The following is a 13084-nucleotide window of genomic DNA, read 5'->3' as shown; positions in this document are numbered from 1 at the left end:
CTAGGCATGGCACACAAGTGAACTTAAGCTCAGATGTTGCCCACATGCATCGATCAGAATTAACCAACTTGTTTAGCCAAAACAAGAGCAAGCTAAAGCAATCTCCTAGCATATGTATAGAAATCTGGATAGCAGCACAACAGTTACTTGTTTTAACCATAACTGGAGATATAAGCATCCAACAAGGGTGACCCTATACTTTCTGTAAATCTAATGAAATTGTCTACAACATTGTTATTATTATCACCAGGTGATTCCACAATTAACAAGGTCAATCAAGCACAATTGAGCACCTCTGTCCAGACTTGGACAGATTCTGCCATGCAACTTCGCAAGCTTATAACTAGAGCTCTACAACACCAAAAGGGGTGATCTTTAACAATTTGGAAAGCTAATGAAAGGCACTACACTTCTTATATTAACTCCAAGACACGATTCAAAGCTTAGTTAGGTCAAACAACACAAGCATTCAGATCTGTACAGAGAGCATGCAAAACATGACAAGGAAATTATAAAATCTATAGCTCCTAAATTATCAGGCCTATGGTCATGCAATTTGAACACAAACAAGATTATGAAATCATATACAACTTTGGTATTCACTACAACCACAGCAAACATCATTTCCACCATGAAAATAATTGCACAAGAAAAACTACACATGCATCCCAAACAGCAGTGGTACAAAAAACTGATAGGAACTTCAGATAAGCATAACTGGAGTTCTAGACCTCCAACAAACATGAATCATAACTTTTGAAAATCTTATGAAGTTACCTACGACTTTATTATTCTCATCTTAAGATAATTGTATAGTTAACAAGGTCAATTAATCCAATAAATGCATCTCTGTCCAAAACATGGACAGAATCTGATATGCAAATTTAAACAACTATAACTAGAGTTTCACATGTCTAATAATTATGGTTCTAGACTTTTTATAAAGCTTAGAAAATTTTAAACAACTTTGTTATAAACACCTAGAGCTAATTCTACTATTAAAAGGGCCCCACAGTACCAACAAGGCAACCCTATCTGGGTTTGGGCAAAAACAGCCACAGAAATTTAAGCAACTATAACTAAAAATCTACTTAACCAAAAATTATGCTATTTAGATTTTTGAAAAGATTAATAAAAGTACTACAACTCATGTATTGTCATCAAGTCATGATTCATAACTTAACTAAGCCAATTAATTTAAACATGCAGGCCTATTCAGAATAGGAGCAAAGCAACACACGGCATTTGTTATTTTTTATAGCTCTTAAAATATCAAGCCTAAAATCCTAAAATTTTTACCAGACATCAGTCATCACCTGAGTAGCACACCATAGAATTTTCACATTTATTTGAAAACAATAACTGTAGTTATGAAAAAGAAAAGACACAACTAGTATTAAAAACCTAACTACATAAATTAATTTTTATAGCAAAAACTTTAACCTAAGGCATGCCATATTATAGATCTACTGCATATATAATTTCACAAGGATTCCAAAAAGTCCTCATTTACTATTTTACGATTTTTCTACTAATTACTATGAATTTGCAAAGTTGATCATCCAAATCTGCAAAAACCAAAGAAAATGGATGCAGATCTTGATCGGGGACCTACAGTTTCCACAAATTTAACTCGAACAAACAGATCCATTAAGGCACTATTCATCTGAGTCATGGATTCTTCACTTAACTCACTCCCTTCTTCGTTATTTGAGCGTGAGGCCCCTGCTCGCAAACTAGAGCAGAGGAGGCCGGAGCTTGGCCCAATTTCCAACGGTCCGGTGCCGGTGACAGCAAGGGGGGACTGCACAGTCACCCTAGGACCTATGTGCACCAACGGGTGGTCACGTGCTGACCCATGGTGGCCCAAGGGTAGCTGGCCCTGAGTGCCAGTGGTCAGACAGCCATGGAGCCTAGTGGCGACGAACTGTGTAGGTGAGGGCGAGCGTGCTGGGGCTTGGCTAGCTGGCTGCAAAGGAGGGTCATGGCCACGCCGGGGCATCGGCAAGCAGCGGTGCTCAGACCGATGTCCATGGAGAGGGAGCAGGGGAACGGGGTGGCCATGGTACTCAGCTCGGTGGCAAAGGCGGTGCTCGACGTTCGCACGCGGCACAGAGCGATAGGGCAAGGCGGGGAGCGGCAGAGCGAGTGAGGGAGAGAGGGAAACTCGACGTCCACTTCAGGAGGGCACTGGGATGCGATAGGTAGGCAGGCCACATGGTAGTGGTGTGCGGCAATGGTGGGAGCACGCTCTTGTTCATGGACGACGCGTCGGCCTTTCACCGAACACGTGGCGTGCAGCGAGGTGGGCAAGGTGGGAGCCGAATTGGGCCAGATCTGGGCCGAACCAGACATTGGGCCCGAACCAAAGTTTGATCTACACGGACTGCTCTACAATATTGATTTAGGGACCATGGTCATTAAGGTAGTAGATTAGCGGTTAATGACACTCCAAGACGGCATTGTCAATGCATTAACGGCGATTGACAAACTCCAAAATTGATGGTCAAAATGAAGTCAAGTGAGTGCCATCTTTATACATGCTCTTCTCCATAATGTATACTCCAACTTTTATTTTGGGACCCGATCATGTTGCTTAACAAAATCACGAGAACGCGAGATGCAAATGTCGATGACGATGAATTCCAGACTTGGAAAAATTTTAAGTACTGAAAACAGCTACATATTCAAAGTTTGAGCCTTGGTTTGACTTTCTTACAAGCTGATCGAGCTCTTGGTCTAAAAACAAAGTTTGTTCTCCTCCGCTCAAACTTCAACTTTTATTTAAGGTGCAAATCCATACAAGCACCGTAAGCGATTGGTCAACCCAGGTCAAAATAGCATCACTATAAAACTTAAATTAGAGCTTTAGACTGATTGAGGTATTTTCTTGACTTCTGCTCAACATGAACCCTTCATGACTTTTGTTGTAGAGTTCAATTAGAGTCATTTAGACAAGGTAGCAAGGTTTGGTTGATGACCTATAATTCCATTCACTTAATAGTGCAATTCAAGCAAGAATGTAACTCATCATTTCATGTGACTTCTTGATTTCAAACTTCATGAAACTTTTCCACTGGTCTAGATGGACGCATGTTGATGTAATGTACATGCAATGAGCATGTTTAACCTTACTCTTGCATAATCTTAACAAGGGTCCACATGTAATTAAGGGTGTGTTGTCCAAGTTTAAGTTGGAGCTCACTCTCATAGATTTGATCTTGACACCTTCATCACCACTTAACATGTCATGTTTGAGCTCACACCCATTGCTTAACTGGTGACAAACACCTGGAGTGTTACAATTATACTGGCTATGGTTACTACTATATGCTACTAAATAATATACCACATGTTTGGCACAGGTTAGTTGCTAATATAGAGATGAATAGCTATAATTAACCTGATGACCGAATTATAACTGTATACTTGAATTGGTAAGAATTTTATGCAAAATATTGTCAAGCTAACTCCACTTATAAAGCCTTGCATGATCTTTGGAGCCACTTTATTTTTGCTTTATGACAGTGCGACCGCTTGCGGGCTGCTATTGTACATGTGCTCTTATAAATTGGACGGTTCTGCTACAACGTGGACCAATAAAAATACGACACTTGGTCCAATGAAGAAGTGACATGTGACCCAACCACAACACGACACATGTGCCAATAGAAAACTAATATGTGGAATAACAGGGTCCCGACATGTGGTCCAGTAAGAACCTAAAATGTGCAAGAACCAGAGATGGCCACGTTGTGCAATAGGAAGGTGACACATACCCGAACCATCTTCAATGCAACTGGCTATAGCATGTACACATGGAAAGCATCTCCAATGGAAGCACTTGGCAGCGTGGCTGCCCCCTGCCACGCATGCCAAAGCAGTTCTATGACGATCAATTTTCGTCATAGATCTATCCAATTCTATGATGATTTTCTAGAATCATCATAGAATTGCAAGAATGACTCAACTTCTATGATGAACCATTTTTCATCATAAATTTGTCATAAAACAAAAATTATGACGAATTTGGCTCCTCTAGCGATGAAAGTTGATCATTATAGAAGTGGATATTTCTAGTAGTGATGGATCCATGGGTCCACATGAGAAGCAATCCGACGTGATAAGTGCAGAACATGCATCATACACACCTTATCACATGTGGGACATGCTTTAAGAAAAAGGAGGAGGGCCTACCTATCATTGAGAGGTTGGGTGACCTCACTAGGGAGCCAACCAACTTGAAATTGCACCCACCGCCTCTATGCATGACACCATACATCCTCCTTGATCTAAACCATTGATCAAAGGTTGGTTCGACCCAAGGGCAAGGAGGAGATGTCACCTGGATCGCTGACGTGGCACCACCCCTCACTCTAGCTATAAATACCCCCAAGGACTTCACTCTCATTCATGACACATTAGAGTAAACCACTCTCTAGTAGCTTTTAGCAAAGCTCTGCTGTAGTGCTATGAGATTAGGGAGAGAGTGAGGGGAGTGTGGAGAAGAGTCGAGCCTATCTAGTGTCTTCTCCAAGCTATACCTCGATGTATGTGATCTTCTTGTAAGTAATACATCCGAGTTCTTCATTGTATTTGATATTCTATCTCTGCAAGTAGTTATATAGCCTTCTTACCTGTACACCGTATTACTTTAGTAGAGTGCTCTAGACTTTCTAAGAGAACTTAGTGGCGCAAGGTTAGAGTAGTAAGTATAGTGTAGATGTGGTGTCTAGACTATATCTTGCTTGTGTAGACTGCTTGTCACATGGATTGTTTGTGATAGCTCTGTCTAGCCTTTGCAGTCCACCACATATTGTAGGCAAGTCCTTAAAAGGTAGGGCCCCAATAACAAGGTAGCCACTTCAAATAGGGTTTCATTCTGTATTGTCTCACCTATCGCCTCTTGTAAGCAGGTGGGTGACAAACCCTTCATAACTACTGTCTTTACCAGATATCATTGCTATATAGATCCTCTCTACCCAAGCTACATATGCTCTTTTGTATCATCATAGGATGGTTTTGATCCTTAGTTAGTTCACTTCGCGTTCTACGTGGAAATACAATACCTAGAATACTCCTAGTGAAGGCTACATTGATAACCATATGCTTGCAGTTTACCCGTTTGTCACTTTAGGTGTCAACAACAACCTTCTCTATCAGCTCAGATTGCAAGCCTGAGCAGGACTTGCATGCACCCAACAAGCCAGGCCTAGACTTCAACTCATCATTCTCATCAAGCAAAGCAACATACTTGGATTGCAAGTCAGTAAGGCTAGACATGTGAATAGCACACGCATCGCACTCAACCTCGTCAAATACAACCATGACACACTTCTTAGCAACATCAAGCTCCTTCAGCGCAATTTCTAGCTTGTCCTTAAATTCTTTCCTCTCACGGACAACACGCTTTAGCAGCTTATCTTGACTAAGCAAGGTGTCATTCATGGTTTCAAGCTCAACAACAAGATCATCGATGGAAGGGGTTACCTCATAAGTGTCATCATCGACGGGAACCTCATCCTTGCAGGCCTTCTCCTCGTCATTGACTGCCATGGTGTAGAATCCTCCGTGGGTGGAGTTGGCGATGAAGCAGAGCCCAGTCAGCTTGTCCTCGAACTTCCTCTCAGACTTATCGTCACTCAAAGGGGAAGAAGTGTGGTCATCATTGGAATTGTTATCGAGATCGCTAAGGGAGACGAGGAAGGTGTGCTCTTAGCCCTTGGCCTTCTTAAGTACATGTTCTTGAGCACCTCCTTGTCTAATTCTCCCTTAGACTTGTGCTTGCTGGAGGTGTACTCACACTTGTCCTTCCTCATGTTGGTGTCGTGCTTGCTGGAGGAGTGCTTGTTTTTCTTAGGGTAGTGGGCGATGAAGTTGTCGGAGTCTCCATAGCCATCGCAACCATCCTTCAGACCACCACCGTGCCGATGGTTCATGCGGTTGTTGTGAAACCATGAGAACCGGTTGATGACCAATGCCAACTCATCGTCCCCAAGTGCCTCCATCTGCTCCTCTATAACATACACCAAACAAGACAAGGCAAAGGAAAACTGTGAAGGGTTAGCTAAAGAACTTGAACCATTACCTGAGACCGAATCCATGGTCGGTGTAGATGGGTTCTTGATTTTGGCTTGGGTCTGGTAATCGATCTCGATGGACTTGAGCTTGTTGAAAAGCTCATCCAAAGTGAGGGTGTCATAGTTAGTGGACTCAATGATTGCAGACACCTTCACATCCCAAACCCTCTGATCTAGGGCATATAGAAACTTGAGAGCCCTCTCATTACTTGAAAAGAGAACACTATGAGCCTTGCTATTAGCATTGTGCTAGTCAATCTACTCCTGAGAGATACGAGCACCACGCATAATGTAATTAGCTTTCTCACAAATCTCCTAGACCCGCCAATCTATGCCTTGAAGATGCATAGACATGCGGATCTTCTAGTTGGGGTAGTTTGTTCCATCGAAGAATGATGGCATGCCAAAACCGTGCTCCATGTCGCCTTCGTGAATCATAGACCGATTAAGGTGGAATGATTCTTAACCAGCTCTGATACCAATTGAAGGACCAAAAACGAAGAGCAGAGGGTGGTAAATGGGAGCCTCAAATTTCTTTCCAAATATTTAGCTGCTATCCTAAAATCATTGCCAAACACCCAAATGAGTGGGTGGATGGTCCCTAGGAACACAACGGGACACCACACATGGCAAGAAACACTTCCCGAACCAAATGACGGAAAATGGGATACCCAACTCCTATAGAGAAGTGAGTTCCTGAATCTAAAATACCCAAGCCAACTGATGACGAGAGTACCTAGATAGGTTCCTTGGCTCGATGGAAAACCAACGCAAAAAGTGGATCGCAAAGCAGAGCTCAAACACACAAACCGCGGAAGAACCAGCACGTCAGCAACTCACACCGGACCTATCCACGAAATGCACCGAACATGTCCAATAAACATGACCTGAGAAAAGTTGCTAAATTGAGCACAGTCAGCACATACCAGACATGTCCGCTAAACTAAGCGCAGTCAGCACATACCAGACACGTCCGATATGAATACCGAAAACGTCTAGTATGCTGAACAGCACAGAGCAACTTTGGGAGAATAATCAAATGGTGTCAAAAATTATGAAATTTTAACCAGAGCTTCTAGACACCTCAGGGAAGATCTCCACCAAATTTCACCTCTAAACTCAAAAGTTTGACCTACCAGACACGTCCAGTATTCACCCCAGATATGTGTGGTATGTACAAGCAGATTTTGGGAAAAATTGATTTCAAGTCCAAAACTCGACCAAATAAACTCGGATCGACTTGAAATTTGTAAAGATGTTCCTAGGAGTGTTGAGAAGATATCTTCAAGACATCAACACCCAAACCCTAAAAAATCTCAAATAATCACAAAATCCATCAAGAAGAATGGGATTTCCTCAACTTTCCTCAAAAGAGTGGATTTTCGTACTCGAGTCGATTATGCCCAAACTAGTTGGTGGGAAAGATTCTTAGATGTCCTTGCACGTTTTGATCCAACCCAAAACACCCCAAAAGCTCGGATTCAAGGAAATCACCAAACAAGAAAAGGGGATACCGGGAGAGGAAGAGCATCAAAACCAAAATCACAAGAACATGAACTCGATTCTTGAAGCCCAGAGGACACCAAGAGGTTAAGGCCTCTCTTCCCACTTAGAAAGATTCAATTACACAAACGGTGGAGTCAATTCATCTGTGGACCTAAAGAGCAAACCCTAGAGGGGGGAAACTAGAGAGTGGAAATGAAAATGCTCAAGAGGTGAGATTGAGCGGAGGCAGGCCCATCTTATTTATAGGCCTATTACATAATTCCACTAGTGCCCCTAGATATTTTAGGGCGAACCACCTAGCCTAAGGGCATTATGGTCCAACCCGATTTCTGTCGATCGAACGGCCATGCTTCCTGCACAGATTTGCTTTGTCTCGATGCAACCTTTGTGATTTCGCCACGTGCTGCCCCGTTCCTCCTCGAAACCTTCGCACGGGTTTTGAGGCCCAAACCCAAAACTCGTCCGGCCGCTGATTTTGAGGCCCAAACCACCAAACTGTCCTCGAGTAGCGTACTCCATACGCCTCCCCCGCAACTCGACGCGTGTCACTTAATCCTTGACTACCTGAACACCAAGTCTTCCAGAGCCTCCGCTCGACTTGAATGTCCACCGTCTTGACTTGATCAACACGGTCGCTCCTCCATGCACACTTGCGTTTGTCGATGTCCCCATATGTCAGCCACCATGGATGCCCGGTCTCCTGGTCCCTCGGTCCAAGCCTCATGTCCACCCTTCACCACTCCCAGTTAATCGGCGCAGCACGTCCCTACTTGACCTTCACCTCTCCATCGACCATCGCCTCCGAGCTTCATACATGTGCACCTCAAGCCAAGAGACATGTTGTACAACTCAACTCACGCCATGGTTAGTTCACAAAATCAATCTAAGACGCGAATCACATTGACAATCACTCATCACAAATCCGAACCACAGGGGCACATATCAACCTCGCACCGATGATCACCTTAGTCTTGCAAAGACAAAATCTGTGATTTTAAAAGTAGTGACAACCGAAAGAAGCATAGGACAAACCTGGTAACTTGCAGTAATGTGGTGTATTATAAAGATTTTACATATAATTTATCATAGAGATTTATCACCTGACGTCGATGAATAGAGACTTGCCTTTAGGTACTTTATTAAGGATCTTTGGCATAATTCTTGCTCATAAGTCACTATTGAGTAGAATTGGAGATTTCAAACTTAGAAGGGAATCAAATTACCAAAATAAGCGGTCATAAGGTCACCAAACACTCCGCTTTAGACTACTACCACCAAAGAAATAATGCTTGGAGTTGCCTTTTTTGTTTTTTACAAAATAATAAAACCTTGGTCCTAACTGCACCTCTCCTCAAATATTTTAGAAATGAAATTGACAAATTTGTTACTGCTTGGACACACATATGGTCAAATCTTATATATAACCTTCAATTCACGTGCTCTTCTCTTCTAAACTTTGGTGCCAAATCTTCGTGCTTCTAAACATTATATATATACACAAAATGACCAGCAATTGGATAGGGCATCATTACATATATTTCATTAAAAAGAAATTGGACTAATCGACCATGTTTGATTGAGAAATTGCTTTCTCTTCTCCTTTGAAATTTATATATAATGGCTTTTTTCCTACATAGTCGCATGTTGTTTTGGAGAGAGCGGCAGTCACCCTCACCCGTGTCTGCGGTGTGCCGCCTCATCTTCCCACTCCGTCTCCATCCCCAAAATCCCCCCACCTGAACAGTGACCCTCCTTGTCAACCCGCCGGCGGCCCCATGGCCCCCAAGCCGCCTACTCGAACGCCCTACGCGGCCATCGTCTCGGCCTCCTCCTCCTCATACGAGGAAGACACCTCCCCCTCCTCTGGCGACGAACACGAGGCAGAGCAGCGCCTCACCACAAACCCTTCAATCCTGGCGCCGGTGCGCCAAGAAGGCGACAGTTCCGAGGGTGATGAGGAGGAGGACGACGGCGAAGACGAAGACGAGCCGGCCGGATTGTCCAATGTGACCGCCAAGCGGGGCCCACCCCCGCCGCCGCGTCTCCAAAGTCTGCCGGAGCCACACACGCCGCCCGAGGGGAATGTGCCTTCTCCCAAGCTCACCAAGCCGTCCCCAATGAAACGGACGGCGGCCGAGGCCGAGCTTGCCGAGCCGTCCCCGTCGAAGAAGAAGGCTCCAGCGGATGCCCCCTCCAAGTCGCCACCGCCGGAGAAGCCTGCAGCCTCCGGGGAGGACCACCACACCAAGTCCTCATCCGAGGAGGACTCCTCCTCCTCCTCCGGCGACGAACACGAGGCGGAGCAGCGCCCCACCACAAACCCTTCAATCCTGGCGCCGGCAGGCCAAGAAGGCGACAGCTACGAGAGTGATGACGAGGAGGAGGAGGACGACGAAGACGAAGGCGAGCCAGTCGGATCGTCCAATGTGGCCGCCAAGAGGGGCCCACCCCCGCCGCCGCAACTCCAAGGTGTGCCGGAGCCACAGACCCCACCCGAGGGGAATGTGCCTTCTCCTAAGCTCACCAAGCCGTCCCCAATGAAGCGGACGGTGGCTGCGGCCGAACTCGCTGAGCCGTCCCCGTCGAAGAAGAAGGCTCCAGCAGATGTCCCCTCCAAGTCGCCACCGCCAGAGAAGCCTGCAGCCGCCGGGGAGGACCACCACACCGAGTCGCCGCATATGGCAACGCCAGCGAAGGAGGTCGCCGAGTTGCCGGAGAAGGCAGTGGCAGCTAAGAAGGCCGCTAAGTTGCCGGGGAAGGCAGTGGCAGCCAAGAAGGTCGCCAAGCCGCGTCCACTGAAGAAGGCTGCGGCTTCTGCGGCCAGGCAAGCGGCCGGGAAGAAGGTCGCCAAGCAGCCCCTGGCTTCTAAGGCTGTGGCCAGGCAAGGAGCTAGGAAGGAGGTTGCTTCCAATGCAGAGAAGCATTTGCAGGAGAAGAGTGAGACCTATTGGTACCTCGCGCAGGCTGTGAACGCTCTAGAGAGAGAACACAAAACACCAGGCATGTACAATGCCGCATTCCTCAATATTGCTGATGGCAAGGCCGCCTTGCTCAACGCCAAGATCAAGAAGCAAAGGATGGCTGATGCCAAATTGTTTCTCAAGAGATGTGACATCAAGAGAGAGGTCATCAGGACTCTGTCCGACTTGATCAAGTGATCTCACAGGTTGATTCGGTCTCCTTCTCAGCGTGAATTGACAGCTAGTATTTCGGTTTTCAATTCAGTAATTTTTACAACAATAATTGTTTGCTGATCTGCCTAAGTAGTTAGTTTCTTGGTGGTACATGCTAATAGAAATGTAAAGAAAATAGTTTCGACAATGGCTCATCATCATAAATGATCGTGTCCCTTAAAGTGAACGACCTTAATTACATAATGTAGTCATACCTATTTCTTTTTGTTCCATTTTGATTTACACTTCAGATGCTTATATGTGATGTAATAATATCCTCGTTTTGTTGTTTTATCATCAATCTTTTCACTCCTGTACGAGATGGAGATACTTCATAGAGTTTTAACACGTGATTTTAAGATTGGTTGACCATTTTTCTCAAAAAAAAAGATTGGTTGACCATTTCATGGCTAGAGGTTAAACTCAAGTGTTTCAGATTAATGAACTTTCATATGTTGGTAGGGCTACAACACGGAGATGCACTAGGTTGAGTTTTGATACACAATTTAAGATTTGTTGACTATTTGATGGCTAGTAGGTTAAACTCAAATGTTTTAAATTAATGAGCGTTCATATGTTGGGAGAGCACCAGGCAAAAAATAACAAATCTGATTACATGCCAGTGAATGTGCATGGACATCTTGTGTGTTATATGTTATAAATTTAATTGGAACTTGCAATCAAGTATTCAGAAGCTTACTACTCCGGTACTCCCTTGGTCGCAGAATGTTAGGTAGTTTTTTTTCATTAAGATAAGGCTTGAACCACAAATTTAATTTTTATGCATGAACATTCTTATTTGTTGCAAGTATAGAGCTAAGAAATGTTCTGAATTGACTTGCCTCTTGTTACAGGAATGAAGCAAGCTGCAAAGGTTGTGTGATGTTTTGGTGTCAGATGTCAAAATAATTGCACCTGGCTCTTTTGTTCTGTAGATTTTGCTTAGAATGTGAATCCTATGCTGCCAAGTGCCAATAATGCCTTGATGTTGTGCCTCATTTTGTTCCATGCTGGAGGGGCAGTCAATGTTTGCTGTGCTCACTGCAGCTTATTTGGGCTGCCGCTGCAGCTCAACAACAAGACTCTACTATAGCTAAGTCGTGCAGCTTCCGCCACAGCAATCTCAGCCGAATCAGGCTGAATAGCTCTGGTAATTGTGGCTGTCGTGAGACTAGCTAGGCCTCCACGTAGCCCATATATATATATATATATATATATATATATATATATATATATATATATATATATATATTAATCTCTAGTTTATATTTTGCAAGATTGCCTGCAAAAGGGCTTTCTCTTGTTCATGAAACACCAAACTGATGGCGTTCATGTAGCATTGAAGTGATGGGAAGTTTAAATGCATGTCGATTCTGCTGTCTAAGAGACGCATGAATGAGTCAGAGCAGATTAAGATTGATGATTTTTTCCTTTATTCTGTGATGATCGAGATCAGTCCATATTTGAGGGCTGGGCTGGTACTGATGGTTTTTCACTTGTATTCTGAAGCAGGCTTTACATCCAGATGCCATCACCATGTCTGAGTGATGCTCTGAAGAACTATCAGTAGCATGGTTTCGATTTGCGGCAAGTCATGTTCTCAGTAATTTGATGTTAACCAAAATCATAAGTTACAACAGCACCTAATTACGACTTGGGATTGGATTTAATAAGTTCTTCTCAACATTACAATGCACTGCCTATACAGAAAATGTTGACAGTTCATGCAGTTTTTGAATGGCTGTTCCCAATTTCCATTAACAAACAACTGACAATCTGAAATACATGAGTGTTAGTACAGAAGACAAAGAACATAACAAAGAAAGACGAAAGGCCTAGCTATCTCCTTGACAACTGCCCCCTGACTCAGAGATAACCATCACTAGAAGAAAGCAGAAAGCAAGGTACCAAACGTCATTATTACATAGCGAGGCTAAAGATCAATCAAAACACGCAGACTCCAATTAGACGATTACAGCCAGCACAGACTGCAGCTCAATCTTCATCCTCCAGGTTCGTTTCATGCAGTCACCGACTCACTGACTTCTGGACAACAGTCATTGAGACGTCTTCAGTCACCACCAAGATGTTCCTCGCCGCCTGCACATGATACAGACCTTCCAGCAACATGTCCTGCATCTCCCCAGAGGCCCAGAGTGAAGATCTGTTCAGTGTTGCATAACAGCATAAGAGCACAAGCATATAGATCATAATAGATAATCTCAGATAGATTCTTGATATACAAGCTTTATTCTCAGTTTTCCAAATCGCCCAACAAACTGCACTAACCCGACCTTAAATTGTGCGTACTTTAGGATCATGAGT

General features: G+C 44.1%; 1 protein-coding gene across 1 annotated transcript; it reads left to right on the top strand.

Moving 5' to 3' along the window:
- The first annotated feature begins 9250 nt into the window (after positions 1-9250).
- LOC136539161 (uncharacterized) lies at positions 9251-12157 on the top strand. The gene is made up of 2 exons (XM_066531103.1): positions 9251-10752; positions 11614-12157. The coding sequence occupies exon 1, from the start codon at positions 9362-9364 to the stop codon at positions 10742-10744; it is 1383 nt and encodes a 460-aa protein (XP_066387200.1). The 5' UTR covers positions 9251-9361; the 3' UTR covers positions 10745-10752; positions 11614-12157.
- The last annotated feature ends 927 nt before the right edge of the window (positions 12158-13084 follow it).

The sequence above is a fragment of the Miscanthus floridulus genome, chromosome 2 (genome assembly GCF_019320115.1).
Source record: "Miscanthus floridulus cultivar M001 chromosome 2, ASM1932011v1, whole genome shotgun sequence".
Classification (NCBI taxonomy): domain Eukaryota; kingdom Viridiplantae; phylum Streptophyta; class Magnoliopsida; order Poales; family Poaceae; genus Miscanthus; species Miscanthus floridulus.
The sequence above is the reverse complement of the archived record's forward strand: the minus strand, read 5'-3'. Positions and strand labels throughout refer to the sequence as shown.

Bases quoted from the DNA above. Each gene is read 5' to 3' on its own strand.
- LOC136539161 (XM_066531103.1), top strand. From the start codon at position 9,362: ATGGCCCCCAAGCCGCCTACTCGAACGCCCTACGCGGCCATCGTCTCG.